The sequence below is a fragment of the Tauraco erythrolophus genome, chromosome 25 (assembly GCF_009769465.1).
Source record: "Tauraco erythrolophus isolate bTauEry1 chromosome 25, bTauEry1.pri, whole genome shotgun sequence".
NCBI lineage: Eukaryota > Metazoa > Chordata > Aves > Musophagiformes > Musophagidae > Tauraco > Tauraco erythrolophus.
In genome coordinates this window covers 4,908,058-4,921,885 of record NC_141489.1, presented here as the reverse complement: position 1 = coordinate 4,921,885, position 13,828 = coordinate 4,908,058, and the positions used below count along the sequence as shown (strand labels likewise).

Sequence of the window (13,828 nt, the reverse complement as noted above, 5' to 3'; positions counted from 1 at the left end):
AGAGGCAGGAATGCAACAATGGAGACCACGGCACCTTTTGTTTCTTTTGGGGAAACACGACAGTGAAGTTCTGCTAGGTGGAAAACACCTCCAGACCTTGCTGTTGAAGGCCCTCAGGCCATCTTCCTGCACAGGACCTTCTCAGGAGCTCTCAGGGCCGTTCCCCTGGGTGGTTTAGCACTGCAGCAGCACCAAAGGCAGTGTTTTTTGCCAGGCACCTATCTCCGCTCTTCCTGCGCGTGCCTCCACGCCGCCTTAGAGATGGCCGGAATTTCTCTTTCAGATGGGAACCCGACACCTTTGTTCCTTGTTCCTGCTGGCATTAACACCCCTGTTATGATCTGAATCCCTGTGACCTTTCCTTTCTTTGACCTGTAACATCTGCAGCTTCAGACGTGAGGCCACAGACGGGCAGGTTTGTCCGGACTCAAACATCTCCACGAAGCGTTGCCAGCGCATGCCCTAAATCTGCTCCGTGTCTTTGCCTGTCGTTTTGCCCTTCTCCCTTTAATTTACTACTTCCTCGTCTATGGTTTTTAGCTGAGAAGCCATCTGACTCCTGGAACTCCTCCTGTATCCAAACACAGCCTGTCTTCCGAGCGTGACGAGCTGTGCTGGGGGAGTTGGGGGACTTGCTGGGAGCAAGGTGCTGCTCAACGGCATCTCGGTAACAACGCCGCCTCCCGGATTAAGGTCTCTGCCAGCACGAGCCCTTCCTGGCACCCTCCCAAGAGGGATTTGCTCACAGATAAGATTGAACAAAGAGAGGGGGGGAAACACCGTTTTGGGGGTGTGCTGGGGGTCGCTTGGTTGGTCCCGGTCCGCATGAAGCCCTGGGTTGAGCTCTCCTTGAGACCAGCCTGATGTGGAGCTCAGATCCCATTAAAACAAGGTTCGCTTTTGCCTCTGTCCTGATGGGAAGCGCTGCCGTCCGGGCATGCGGGGAGGAACTTGGAGGAAGAGCTATTGTTGCCTGGCATCTGGCCAGGGCTCTGCTCCCAAAGCCCCGGGGCAAGGATGCACGTGAGCTCTCGCTCCCCGACTGTTAGTGCCTACAAAGTGGGATCGCGCCTTTCTGCACGGAGCAAAACGGGAAGAACCTTTCCCCCCCTCGTTGGGGAGCTGCAGGAAAAGAGCTGTGGGCTTGGAAGGAAAACGAGGAGGCTCTCAAGCTGTGTTCTGACATGCTGCTTTTCCTCCCAGCTCGCTCTCCACCCCGGCTTCTTCTTGCAGATCCGTCCTGCGGTTTATTGCTCCCCTTGTTTCTCCTTTCTGCCACCAGCCTTCGATTTCTGGCCTGCCCTTCCTCAAGAAGGGGCCTTTGGCAGGCGGCGAGGCTCCTGTCATGCCAACAAACGTCCGTCGGGAAGTTTTCCAGCCTCCCGTTGGATCCCACTGAAGCTGACTCTCAGCAGAGCTCCCCAAACGCAAGCGGGCTGCGCGTTGACCTGGGATGAACCGCCGAACCGCAGCCAGCCCCGTCCGTTCCTTCGGCTCTGGCAGGGAACAGAAACAAGCTGTTTTCTGTCCCCTGTCCAAACGGCTCCGCTCGCTCTCCGCGGGGAACGCTGGACGAGGTCCAGCTTGTTCCTCGGAGCTGAGCTGGCAAGGTTTGCCCTTTGTCCGCCCCGCTGGCAGGGGCGGTGGGGCAGGGAAGGGCAGGACGAGGCAGTACCCGGAGGGGATGGGGCAGCACTGTGCCCTGGGCGAGGAGAGGTGGATGGAGGGATGAGGAGTTCTGTTAGCCAGGAAGGAGCTGAGGAAGGTCTCCTTGGTTCGAGCCGGTCTTAATAAAATTTCCTGAATTTAACTCCGCTTGCATCCTGCTAATTCCCAGGGCTTCTGAAGGGAGCTGGAGGCTGGCTTCACCTTGCTGGGGCTGTGGTGCTGCTTTGTGGCTTAGCTGGAGATGGAAGGCTGCACCGTGCTTGCGTGAGTTGGGTTTTGGGAGCCTGCAGCCTTCGGGCAGGAGGCGGGAGGGCTGAGGCTCCCCGGACAAGGATGCAGTTGAACACGAGGCAGAGGCTGATCCTGCTTTGCCGAGAGGCTTCTCCATTAGCGTTTCGCAAATCTCGAGGGTAAACTAAGGAAAAAAAAAAAAAATCTGCGTAGAGGATTCTGCCTTCCCTTTTTAGCTCGTCCAAGTGATGAAACGCGGGTCCCTGGTGGGCTGGAATCGCTCCCCCGGCAGCTGAGCTGTGGCTGATGGCTCTCAGATGTTTCTGGAGGTGCCGTTGAAGTCCGAAGTGTGACAGATCTGTTCATCCTTGTGCTGAACCTCTCCCTGCCAACAGAATTGTCTTCTCTTCTTGCAACTGAGCAGTCTCTCGCCCTCTGAAGAGCAGATGGACACATGGGAGAGCTTGCTCAAGGTGCTGTCACTCATATGGAGCAAAGACACTTTCAGCTGACTTCAGCCAGCCTTCAAATCTCTCATTTCAGGGATAGATCAGAAACTTGACCCAAGGAGTGGCAGAGGGAGATGGCACAGACCTCGGGGCATGGTGGTGGTGGTGAGAGCTGCCTTGGCCGGAGGATGGAAGCTGGTCGTGGCCACGTCACCTTTTAGTCCAAGCGAGCTGCTGGCAGCATTCCCCTGTCTGCGTGTTTCGGGAAGGGGTTGTGGTGTTGGATGTAGTCACGTAGGGAACCTGCCTGACCTCAGAGCAGTTTCCCTGTGGCACTGACCACGCTCTCCTGCTCGGGCTTGAGAAAGACCCAGGGGCAAGACTTTCATCGAAAGCTCTCTGTCTTCTCTTGGTGGCTCTGGGGAGCTGCGGGTGACTGTGTGCAGCCTCGGCAGGACACAGCTTTTCCTGGGGCTCTTAAATTCCCGATAAAAAGTCTCACAGCCTCTTCTCGTGGCTTATCTGTTCTCCAGAAGCCCTTGCAGGTGAGTCAGCACAGTTATGGAAGCGTAGTCCTCCTGTAGCCACGCTGCACTGGCCAACGGTATTGACCCACCGCCTGTTTTTTAATTTTGCAAAGGGTGCGGATCTCAGTGCCGCCCCTCCTCCTGGCCCTGCCACGGAGGATTTCTTGATAAACCCAGAGAAACTGGGGTTTTGCCTTGCAATTTTTGGCAAAAGAGGTGCCGCTGGCCGCGGTCAGCTCTTGGCGATGCCGGCGCCGTCCCGCTTGTCACGAGGAGTTGTGCAAGCGCGGCCGATCAAAAGGAGAGAAACATCTGGGGGCTGTTAGGAGGAAGCAGCGGGCTCCAGCAGGGGCAGGCTCTGGAGGTGCCTCTTCGAAGGACGGCTGAGCAAAGGTGGAGGCAGTGTTTGTTGTGTAACGGGCCCAGCCCCTGGTTCGTGCGCGTGTTTTCGAACTTCCCCGTGCGGCACTAATCCCGTGGCTCGCTGCTCCTTGACTTCCCAGCTGCACTACGCTTCTCGAGGCAGCAGTTGGTGTGTTTTCGGGATCTCCCGCTTGCAGAGGTGCCCATGGCCCCCGAGCAGGAGCAGCTTGAGCTCTTGGTTTTGCATTTACCAGCTCTTTGGGGAGGAGCTGAGTGAGTTTTGGCTCCAGCCGCTGTCGAACCAACCTCCCCCCTGCAGCGCTGAGCCTGCCCGTAAAAGCTGCTGGGGGTGGTCTTGTGCCCCCAGCCCTCCTGTGCCCGGGATTCATGCTGAAATTAATGCCCGCTTGCAGATAAGCGCATCAGCTCGTGGTGTAGCCTCGCCAGGCTCCTTTGGGATGAAGAGGCGGCTTTGTTAGCGCTCTTCCACGGCACGGCGTGCACCCTGGTTGTGTGGAGGGGAGCTGTGGGGATGTCCTGGCACGTCAAGGAGCCTGCGGCAGGGGAGAAATGTTGCTCTGCTGGCTTGGTGGCTCTCCCGGCCTCGCGTCTTGGCAGTGGGGAGCTCGAGGATGAAAGGATCCCGGGAGGCGGTTGGCTCGGACTGCCGGTGGAGCAGGCTGGAGCACGTAGGGACGGCTGGTGGGTCGTAGGGTGCTCTGACCGTTTGTTGAGGGCCCCGGGGGGTTGTGTGGGGTGTAGACCTGGTGGCACCTGTGAGCTGGCAGCGCAGGTGCTGGCTTGCCAAAGCTCTGCTGCAGGGGATGGGGAAGGGCTGCGAGTGCTGCAGTTGGCCGAGACCTCTTGCAGGAGTGGTTAGGTGGCGTGCCGTGGCTCGTAAATGCCCTTTCAGGGTCCCTGGAGGGGGAAGGATGGTGGTGGGAGCTGGTGTGCTGGCAGGGGCGTTAGCTGTTGCCTCCATCCCTGGCGCCCAGGAGCTTGGCTTCCTCCCTGCCTGCCAGCCGGCCTCGTGACCGGTGCCATTAGGAAGTGGGATTGCCCCGCTCCCCTCCTGGGCATTGCATCTGCCAGCACTGGTGCTTTCTGGAGAGGAAAGCCGTGCCGCAGCCCCTCCTGTCCCCGGAGAGGGGGCTTTGCAGGCAATGACCCTCGTGGGGGGGGTCCCCGCACAGCTCCAGGTCTGGTGTCTCCTGCTGTGTGTGGTGGCGCGGGGCCGTGCACAGCTTTGGCTTCGTGCTGGCTGGCAGGGTGGGCTTCCCCTGTGGCCAGTGGCTTCTGCTCGTCCCGGTTTTGCTTTCCTGTCACTCTTCCTGCAAGGAAGGCTGCAGCTCCTGATGTCCCTCCCTCCTCCCTGCCCTGTCCCTCGCCCGCACCCTTGGCGCAGGGAACAGCCTCAGAAATCTCTCCTGGGGAAGAACCAAGTGGGCAGGTGGCATCTGCTGGTCCCCAGCCAAGGTCAGGCTCCCTCACAGGGCAGTGTTTAATGCACACTCTTCCTCTCTTCTCTTCCTCACCAGCGTCCCGGGATGCCGCCGGGCAGCCGGATGCCCATGGCAGGGCTGCAGGTGGGACCACCGGGAGCACCCCCCTACGGAGCAGCCTCCCCGATGAGACCCGGCCTGCCGCAGTCGATGATGGACCCCTTCAGGAAGCGCCTGCTGACCCCCCAGGCACAGCCGCCGCTGCCCACCCAGAGGAGAGGGTAAGGGCTTGGCACCCTCCTGCTCTGGGATGGACACCTGCAGCAGGTCGGAGGGGGCTGGTTTGACCCACTGGATCCCAGTTATACTTCACCGCAAAAACCCGCAGCTCCCTGCCCTGCTGCAGAGGGGCGAGCTGCCTGCAGCGGGGTGGGAGCAGGCATGGGTTGCCTGCAGAGTCCCCCTGCTTGGCACTGCCGGCAGTGGGAAACCTGCCAGAGCTCAGGGCTGGTGTATTTTGCGATGAGAGAGGCTGGGGGCAGAGATCCCTCAGCTCGCAGCTCTGATCTCCACACCAGTAACCAAAAAGCCTCGCTGCATGTGTTTGTGCTTGTCACAGGGCCCAGCACCGGCTCCTTGGGGTCTTTCCCCTTCTCATGGGGGCTCGTGTTGGGTCTGGCAGGCGCGGGCACGGGTGGGAACAGGGGACAGGGGTGGCAGGTTGCAGAGCTGCTCCCCGGAGCTGTGGTCTTGGTCGGACCATTCGTTGGGTCTCAGCAACCCCCAGGCAATCTGCCAGCAGCGCCACGCTTGTTCACAACGCGGCCAATCCCTCTGCTCTGTTTTCCGTGAGGGCTTCTCGATGACTGGAAGCTGTTTCTCAGGACAGAGTCCCTTGGTCCTAATGGATGCTCCGGTCCCGTTCCCTGTCCTGGCCGTGTGGCAGGGCTGGTGGCCGACAGCTTGCTTGGCTCCGTGATCCCTCCGCGGGGAGTCGCAGCCTCTGCGCATCCTTCGGTGCTCCAGGGCAGGCTGGAGATTAAGGACAAGGGGCAGCTTGCAAGGACGTCAGCGGGCGGATAAGGCTGCGGCTCCGTTCCCGGGGGCTGCCTGCGTGGGATCAGCCATGCTCGGCTGGTCGAGCATCCTCACCCCTGGCCGGCTGCGGATCAGGGGATCAGGACCTGCCAGCTGCTAACGAGGTGGCCAAACCCCGCAGGGCTGGAAGCGTTTAATGCAACAGGAAAGGCTCAAAGAAGTGCCCTGACCCCCCTCTTGGCCCTCCCGACGTGTCCTGCACGAGCAGCCATGGGGCAGCTGGTGCACCTTGGACACGAGCACCCACGTTTGCTGCCCTGCTGCTTCGCCTGCTGCCAAGGGAGAGGGACTTCCCTTTGCCTGCCGGACTCTGCCCCATCTCTCCCTCACGTGTGCAGCAGAACGGGGGGAGAGCATCGCCCCGCGTACCCAGGCGTTGAGCGTGAAATGAACCGGGCATCGGGGTGGGCTCAGGCTGGGGGGGGCTGGCAGGGAGGGGAGGAGAGCCCCGGGCCCGTGGTGTGACGGGATGCTGCGAGCTCGGAGCGAGCCACAGTGGCTCTGAGCGAGGCTGCAGCTGCGCTGTGGCTCTAACAGCCACTCTGCTCCCTCTGCCCACGAGGATTTCAGCCCCACCGTGGCAAGGCTAATTGGTTTTATACTGGTTTTCAGTGAGCTCCTGGCACTGGGCTTTGGTTTGCAGCATTGGGAGAACGTGACGGCTGCTTCCAGGAGGAAACTCGGGGACGCGGTGCTGCAGCCGCAGCTTTGCCTTACACCACCTTCTCCTTGCTCCTGCCCTGCAGCACCTTCAGCAGGCGGCAGCAGCAAAGCAAACTGAAACCAGGGACTGGATTTCCTTCCCTGGTGATAGCTCTAGACGTCCTCCACCTTCTCCCCTGGACTCATCTTGCCTTGCCCACAGGGTTGTAATTTCTTACGCGTTTGTTTTCCAGCACTAATCCAAGGGCTTGTGCTCCAGATGCTCTTACAGCCTTTCTTTGCTCCCCTCCTGCAAGTCCAACATCCCTGTCACGCAGAGCAGCCCAAAAAAGGGGACCTGCTGCCCCAGACCTCTTCGCTGCAGCGGGAGCCTTGACACCTGGGAGCCATCCACGTGGCATGCAGCTGGCGCTGCCGCTGTGACTCCCCTCCCCGGACCCTGGCCACCTCCGTGGCCTGGATGGAGCCAAAAGAGCCACGGGGCTCCTGGCGTGCCAGCGGAGCTCGGTGTTGTCCCCTGGGACCCGCTGCTGCCCCAGGGGCACACGCAGTAGCTTCCCACCAGGCAGGTGACACCACAAGGTGTCCTGCAGGAACTTGCGGTGTTATTTTATTTTTTTTTTTGCCTGTCTCTGTGCTTTTTGCAGGGTGAAAAGGAGGAAGATGGCTGACAAGGTCCTGCCGCAGAGGGTGAGCGCTGCCTCGGTGTGTGGGAAGGAGCTGAGCTGCTGGAGGGAGGTGGTGCATCCACGCTGCCTTCCCCGGGCAGCGGGGTGATGAGGTCCCCGTGAGGAGGAGGAGGATCTCGCTGAGCTGCCTCCTGCCCGCTCAGCCTTTCTGCTCAGTCCCAAACCGACCTGGAATGTTTCTGTCTCTTCCTTGCGGGTGGCAGGAAGGGTTTGGAGTGTGTTCAGATTGGACAAGCAGGACTTTGAGCAAGCAAGGAGCAGCGTTGGCTTGGGGTGGAGACCCCAGGAGAACCCCAAACCTCTCCTGGGGGGTCCCTCTTGACAATCCATTAGCTGCCCATGACACCAGGCAGGCTGCTGGGCATGGTGCCAGGCTCCAAACTGAGCTCTGCAGTTCAGCTCTGGGATTTGGGGCCGTAGTCTTCATCGAAAATGAGAAATGGGTGACTCCTTGGTGTGTCAGCCCAGCACTGGTAGTGTTGTTGGGGCTGGTGCGTGGGGCACAGCCCCATCCCAGCACACAAGGGACTGACCATTTCCATTTGACAGATCCGGGAACTGGTTCCAGAATCCCAGGCCTACATGGACCTCCTCGCCTTTGAGCGCAAGCTGGACCAAACCATCGCTCGGAAGAGGATGGAGATTCAGGAGGCCATTAAGAAACCGCTGACGGTGCGTGGCAGCCCTGGCTGGGGAGGGGGTGCTACAAGGTGGGTGCTGCCGTGGGTGCTGCCAGCCACCCCTCTCGCTCCAAGCATCCCCCCCTCTGTTTTCCTATTCCACAGCAAAAGCGGAAGCTGAGGATTTACATCTCCAACACTTTCACCCCAGCTAAAGAAGAAGGGGAGGGTGGTGAGCGCGTGGCCTCCTGGGAGCTACGTGTGGAGGGCAAACTGCTGGAGGACGTAAGGATGCAGGCAGGGATGAAACTGGGTGGTGGGAGGAGAACTGGTGCTCTGTGCTGGGAGCTGGGCTGGGTGGACGCGGCCCTCTGCTCCCTGGGTTGCCGGAGGGGGTTTGGGCTGGGACCCTCCGTGCCTGGCACTGTCAGGCCAAGTCTCTCCTGCTCTGTCCCACAGCCGAGTAAGCAGAAGAGGAAGTTCTCCTCCTTTTTCAAGAGCCTTGTCATCGAGCTGGACAAGAGCTGTACGGGCCGGACAACCACCTGGTGGAGGTTGAGACGGGAGACTCCCGGCTCGCGCCCCGGGCAGCGTGGGGAGAGCCGTTATCCCCAGCGGGCGAGGGGAGACGGACCTGCCGCTCGCTCCGTGGGCACTCAGCTCCCCAGCGTGTCCCACTGCCAGAGGGGGTTGGGCAGGGTGCTTTTGGGTGCTGGGGGCTGGTGCTGAGCCCTCCCTGGGGATCACGCTGCCGTGCTCACCAGGCTCGAGTTCATGGCTGTGTTTTCCTCCCTGGTGCTGGCTGGTGTGATGGCTGCTGGCAGCAACTGCTGCCTGCTCGGCTCTTAACCCCCTCATGCCTGCTAGAGCTGAGGGTGTGGGGCCACAGGGAGGATGTGGCTCTGGGAGGCAGCTCTGAGCCCCACAGGTTTGCAGAAGTGGGGCCCAGCGCAGGGGATGGTGCTGCAGGAAGGCTCGTCTGGACGTCCCAGCACCGGGGGAAGAAGGGTCTTGTTCAACATATTCATCGATGATTTGGATGAGGGAATAGAGTGCATGGTCAGCCAGTTTGCTGATGACACTAAACTGGGAGGAGTGGCTGGCAAACCTGAGGGCTGTGCTGCCATTCAGAGAGACCTGGGCAGGCTGGAGAGTTGGTTGGGGAGAAATTTACTGGAATACAACAAGGGCAAGTGTAGAGTCTGGCACCTGGGTAAGAGCAACCCCAGGTACCAGTACGAGTTGGGGACTGAACTGCTGGGGAGCAGCACAGGGGAAAGGGCCCTGGGGGTCCTGGTGGACAGCAGGATGGCCATGAGCCAGCAATGTGCCCTTGTGGCCAAGAAGGCCAATGGCACCCTGGGGTGTATTAGAAGGGGTGTGGTGAGAAGGTTGAGAGAGGTTCTCCTCCCCCTCTACTCTGCCCTGGTGAGGCCACATCTGGAATGTTGTGTCCAGTTCTGGGCCCCTCAGTTCAAGAAGGACAAGGAACTGCTGGAGAGAGTCCAGCGCAGGGCCACAAAGATGATGAAGGGAGTGGAGCATCTCCCTGATGGGGAAAGGCTGAGGGAGCTGGGTCCCTTTAGCTTGGAGAGAGGAGACTGAGGGGGACCTCATTAATGTTTATAAATATGGAAAGGGTGACTGTCATGAGGATGGAGCCAGGCTCTTCTCAGTGGCATCCAATGACAGGACAAGGGGAAATGGATCTAAGCTGGAACATAGGAGGTTCTGCTTAAACATGAGGAAGAACTTCTTCCCAGTAAGGGGAACAGAACACTGGAACAGGCTGCCCAGAGAGGTTGTGGAGTCTCCTTCTCTGGAGATGTTCCAAACCCACCTGGACGTGTTCTGGTGTGATCTGACCTAGGTGGTCCTGCTCGGGCAGGGGGATTGGACTAGATGATCCTTTGAGGTCCCTTCCAACCCCTGACATTCTGTCCTTCTGTGAAGGGTCTGCCCTGTTGCCTCCCAGCCTGCCGCCTGGCTGGAAGGCCCTCGGGGAGATGAAGAGCCTGTGAGTGGGAGGGGACGTTTTCTGGGTGCTCCTGCCTGGAGCGGTGCTTTCCCTGCACCCAGCTCCTGCTCTTCGCCCCAAGAAACACTTGTTCCTGTGGTGGTGCCTGCGGTGGGGGCAAATCCCCTTTACACGTGGGGTGGTTTGTGAGAGCAGCTCCGATGCTCAGCCCCGGTACTGGCTGAGGCAGGATTGGTCCTGCACGGACTCCAGGAGCTGCTTGAGCCCTGGACATGGAGTGTTCAGGGCTGTAACTACCCCAGCCCACCCAAACTCCCATCCGCCTCTGGGCTGGAGCACATCAAGCGGTGTCTGTCGGAGCGGGTGGGCTCTCCGCTGAAGTCCACTGGGGCCAGACTCCCGGATCTGCCTGGGTGGGATCCAGGCCGTCTGCTCTGTTAGAGCCCTGCGCAGAGCCCCAGCACCGGCTCGCTCTGCTCCTGGCTGCAGACCTGAACCCTGTTAGCAGGTGCCTTTGTCATGGTCCTGGAGTTGCCCAGTGTCCCCTTGGTCTCTCGTAGTGGCACCGGCTGCCCACAACCCAGGAGACCGACGGTTTCCAAGTGAAGCGTCCCCGGCGACGTCATGTGAAGTGCACTCTGCTGCTCATGCTGGATCACCAGGTAGGGGACCGCCGTGCCCTGCAGCCCTTCCGCCAGCACCTGGGAGGTCTGTTGGGGGCAAACGGGCCTGAGCTGGGGCAGAGCCTTAATATGAGGCCACTGGGGGGGCTGTGGGGAGGGAAAAGAACCCAGAGAGCTCCAGGCACAGACCCTGCAGCCTGTGGTGACACAAGTGTGTGACACAAGGGCTGCATAGGGGCAGCAGATCCACAGGACGGGCCCTTGCAAGTGCCAGCCCCTTTGGGGCTGTTCAGCCTGGAGAAGAGAAGGCTGATCTTCCAGCAGCCTTCCAGTACCTAAAGGGGCTACAAGAAAGCTGGAGAGGGGCTTTGGAAAAGGGTATATAGTGATAATGACAAGGGGCAACGGATTTGAACTGAAAGAGGGGAGGTTTAGATTAGATCTAAGGAAGAAATTCTTCCCTCTGAGGGTGCTGAGGCACTGGAGCAGGTTGCCCAGAGAAGCTGTGGCTGCCCCATCCCTGGAAGTGTTGAAGGCCAGGTTGGATGAGGCTTTGAGCAACCTGGTGTAGTGGAAGGTGTCCCTGCCTGTGGCAGGGGGGTTGGAACTGGATGATCTTGGAGGTCCCTTCCAACCCAAACCATCCTGCGATTCATCCTGCCTGTCCCTGCAGCCACCGCAGTACAAACTGGACCCTCGCCTGGCTCGCCTGCTCGGGGTGCACACCCAGACCCGTGCCAGCATCATGCAGGCGCTCTGGCTCTACATCAAGCACAACAAGCTGCAGGACAGTCACGAGAAGGAGTACATCAACTGCAACCGCTACTTCCGCCAGGTCAGCCCTCGCCCCGCCGTGCCAGCACGCTTGGCTGGGAGGAGAGCACCCTTCCCACCCCCAGAAAGGCCAGAAAAAGCATCTTTTTCTGGCTCAAACAGATGTTCCAGACTGCCCAGTCTCAATCTATGCCCCTTTCCCAGGCCCTGGCTTGCATCCATCAGCTCTCCATGCACAAATCAGGGCTGGGTGATTCCCCACCTCCTGCCTGGCCCTTTCTGTGATGGGTGGAAGGAGCCCCTGGTGTGGGCAGCTAACGCTCTGCTCTGCCCTTCCAGATCTTTAACTGCGTCCGCATGCGTTTCTCTGAGATCCCCATGAAGCTGGCAGGGCTCCTGCAGCACCCAGATCCCATCATCATCAACCACACCATCAGGTAGAGGTGGAGGGTGCGCTGGGCAGTGTTTCCCCAGGGCTGGTGTGGTGGAGGGGCAGGAATTCCCTCCCCAGTGGGGTGCAGGAGGAGGAGGAGGGCAGCACCTGCAGAGTCTACGAGGTCTCCAGCCCAAAGCAGCAGTGAGCACAACTCAGTCGGGAGGCGAAGAATCAGCTTAACAAATCGGGGGCTCCCTGGGGCAGTCTGTGGGGTAGTTGTGTTTCTGTTGGGGGGTCAATCCACCCCTCCATCAGGGTGGAGGCTGAGGATTTCCCCCCCCACCACCACCCTGTTTCTTCCCAGTGTGGACCCCAATGACCAGAAGAAGACGGCCTGCTACGACATTGATGTGGAGGTGGATGATCCTCTGAAAGCTCAGATGAGCAACTTCCTGGCTTCCACCACCAACCAGCAGGAGATCGCCTCCCTGGATGCCAAGGTGGGAGGTGGGGGCAACCCAGACCCCTGCGAGGGGTCAGCTGTGCCCAGCAGTGGGGGCTCAGCTGGGGTGGCACTCCTGGGACCGCACCGCAGAGCTGGGGGGCAGCTGTGTCCTGTTCTAGGGAAGGGGGACAGCTGTCTCTGACCCCTTGTCGTCTTCCCCAGATCCATGAGACCATTGAATCCATCAACCAGCTGAAGACGCAGCGCGATTTCATGCTGAGCTTCAGCAACAACCCGCAGGATTTCATCCAGGAATGGATCAAATCCCAGAGGAGGGACCTCAAGGTGAAACCCTGGGGCTGGGCAGTGAGGGGCTGGGAGGGGGGAAGGGGCCATCCCCGGTGCTCACCCCGTGTTCCCCCCACCCCGTGCTTCGCTCAGATCATAACAGACGTGATTGGGAACCCCGAGGAGGAACGGCGAGCCGAGTTCTACCAGCAGCCCTGGGCGCAGGAGGCTGTGGGCAGACACATCTTCGCCAAGGTGGGCTCCGGAATGTGCCCAGGGGGTGCTGCAGTGGGTTGGGATGGCAGCGGGGGGGGTCTGTGGGGCAGCCCCTCTCCCTGCCTGACTGCCCTTGTCTCGTGCAGGTCCAGCAGCGTCGGCAGGAACTGGAACAAGTGCTCGGGATCCGCCTCACCTAAACGGGGCTGGTGGAGGCTCGGGAGCTCCTTCTCCTCTCCCTGCTGCCTGAGCCTGACGGTACTTCTTACTGGAATCAAATACAGCACTTGCACAAACCCTACGTGCCTGGAGGGATAGGGAGTCACTGGCACCCCTGGGCTCCCCTCGGCCAGGAAGCTCTGACCGCAGGCAGAGCACAGCAGAGGGTTCCCTGGTCCTCCCCCAAAGTTCTGCTGCGTTAATGCATCCTGCTTTATGCATCCGCCCTTCCTCTGCCCCGCAGCCCTCCTGCTCCCTCCCCTCCTCTGGCCAAAAGCCCATCCTGGAAAAGTAGGGAGCAGGAGGTGCTGCCAGCCCCCCCCGAGCCCAGCTGCTCCCCGCCGCTGCGAAGGCAGGCCCAGCCCTGCCCCTCTTCAACCAAGTTTGAGCATTCCAAACGCCAGCCCCCTTCCCGCTGGTGCCCGATGTTTTGCACTATTTTTGTGAACAGGTTTTATAAAAAAAAAAAAGGAGAAAAAAAAAAAAGGAAGCGTTTTGTACAGTGGGTTTGTATTTGATTAATATATTGAGTTCCTCTTACTGCACTCACCGCCTCAATCTATGCAGTGGTTCGTGGTATTCTCGGAGGGCTGCCTTGGCCCAAGCGCTTTTTGTAGGAAATCCAAGGTTTTTAGGGTTAAGTTTTTGACAATCAGTTGATTACTCCACCCCCTTCCTGTTTGACATAATTAGCAACTCATCTTGTGAGCTATACAGGTCTGGGGGGGGTGGGATGGGGTGGCAGAGGGGGCAGCTCTGTCCCCAGGAGCCTGCGGGCAGCGGGGTTTGGCAGGGCTGAGTGTGCCACACCAGTCAGGGGGGCACTGAGAGAACTGGGGGTACTGGGGAGTAAGGGGGCAACAGCACTAGGCTGAGGGGACGGTGCCACCACCCACCCGATCCACTGAAGTGCCTTAACCCCGCTGGCCCCCTGCCCGCAGGGTCCCTGGGGTGGGGTTCACAGGCAGAGGGGAGGGGGGCGTTTACATATTCCCATGGTGTCTGGCTCAGGGGTGCCTGCTCTGCCTCTTGTGTAACCATTTTTTGTCTTATTTTGGGTATTTTCTAATAAAACCAGTTAGCAGCAGCTCTGTGTGTGTACGTGTGTGCCGGGGGTCCTGCAGCCCCCCCGACCCTTCCCCAAATCAGTGCACAGGCG

At 59.9% G+C, this 13,828-nt stretch overlaps 1 protein-coding gene across 1 annotated transcript; it reads left to right on the top strand.

Annotated features, from left to right (window-relative positions):
- Nucleotides 1-4,782: 4,782 nt before the first annotated feature.
- On the top strand, nucleotides 4,783-12,920 carry LOC104384177 (SWI/SNF related BAF chromatin remodeling complex subunit D2). The gene is given in 13 exon segments (XM_086626762.1): nucleotides 4,783-4,961; nucleotides 7,089-7,131; nucleotides 7,680-7,802; nucleotides 7,916-8,035; nucleotides 8,210-8,270; nucleotides 8,273-8,304; nucleotides 10,289-10,390; nucleotides 11,025-11,186; nucleotides 11,465-11,562; nucleotides 11,866-12,001; nucleotides 12,169-12,291; nucleotides 12,388-12,489; nucleotides 12,597-12,920. Coding segments are annotated over 13 exon segments (1,332 nt in total). The 5' UTR covers nucleotides 4,783-4,785; the 3' UTR covers nucleotides 12,651-12,920.
- The last annotated feature ends 908 nt before the right edge of the window (nucleotides 12,921-13,828 follow it).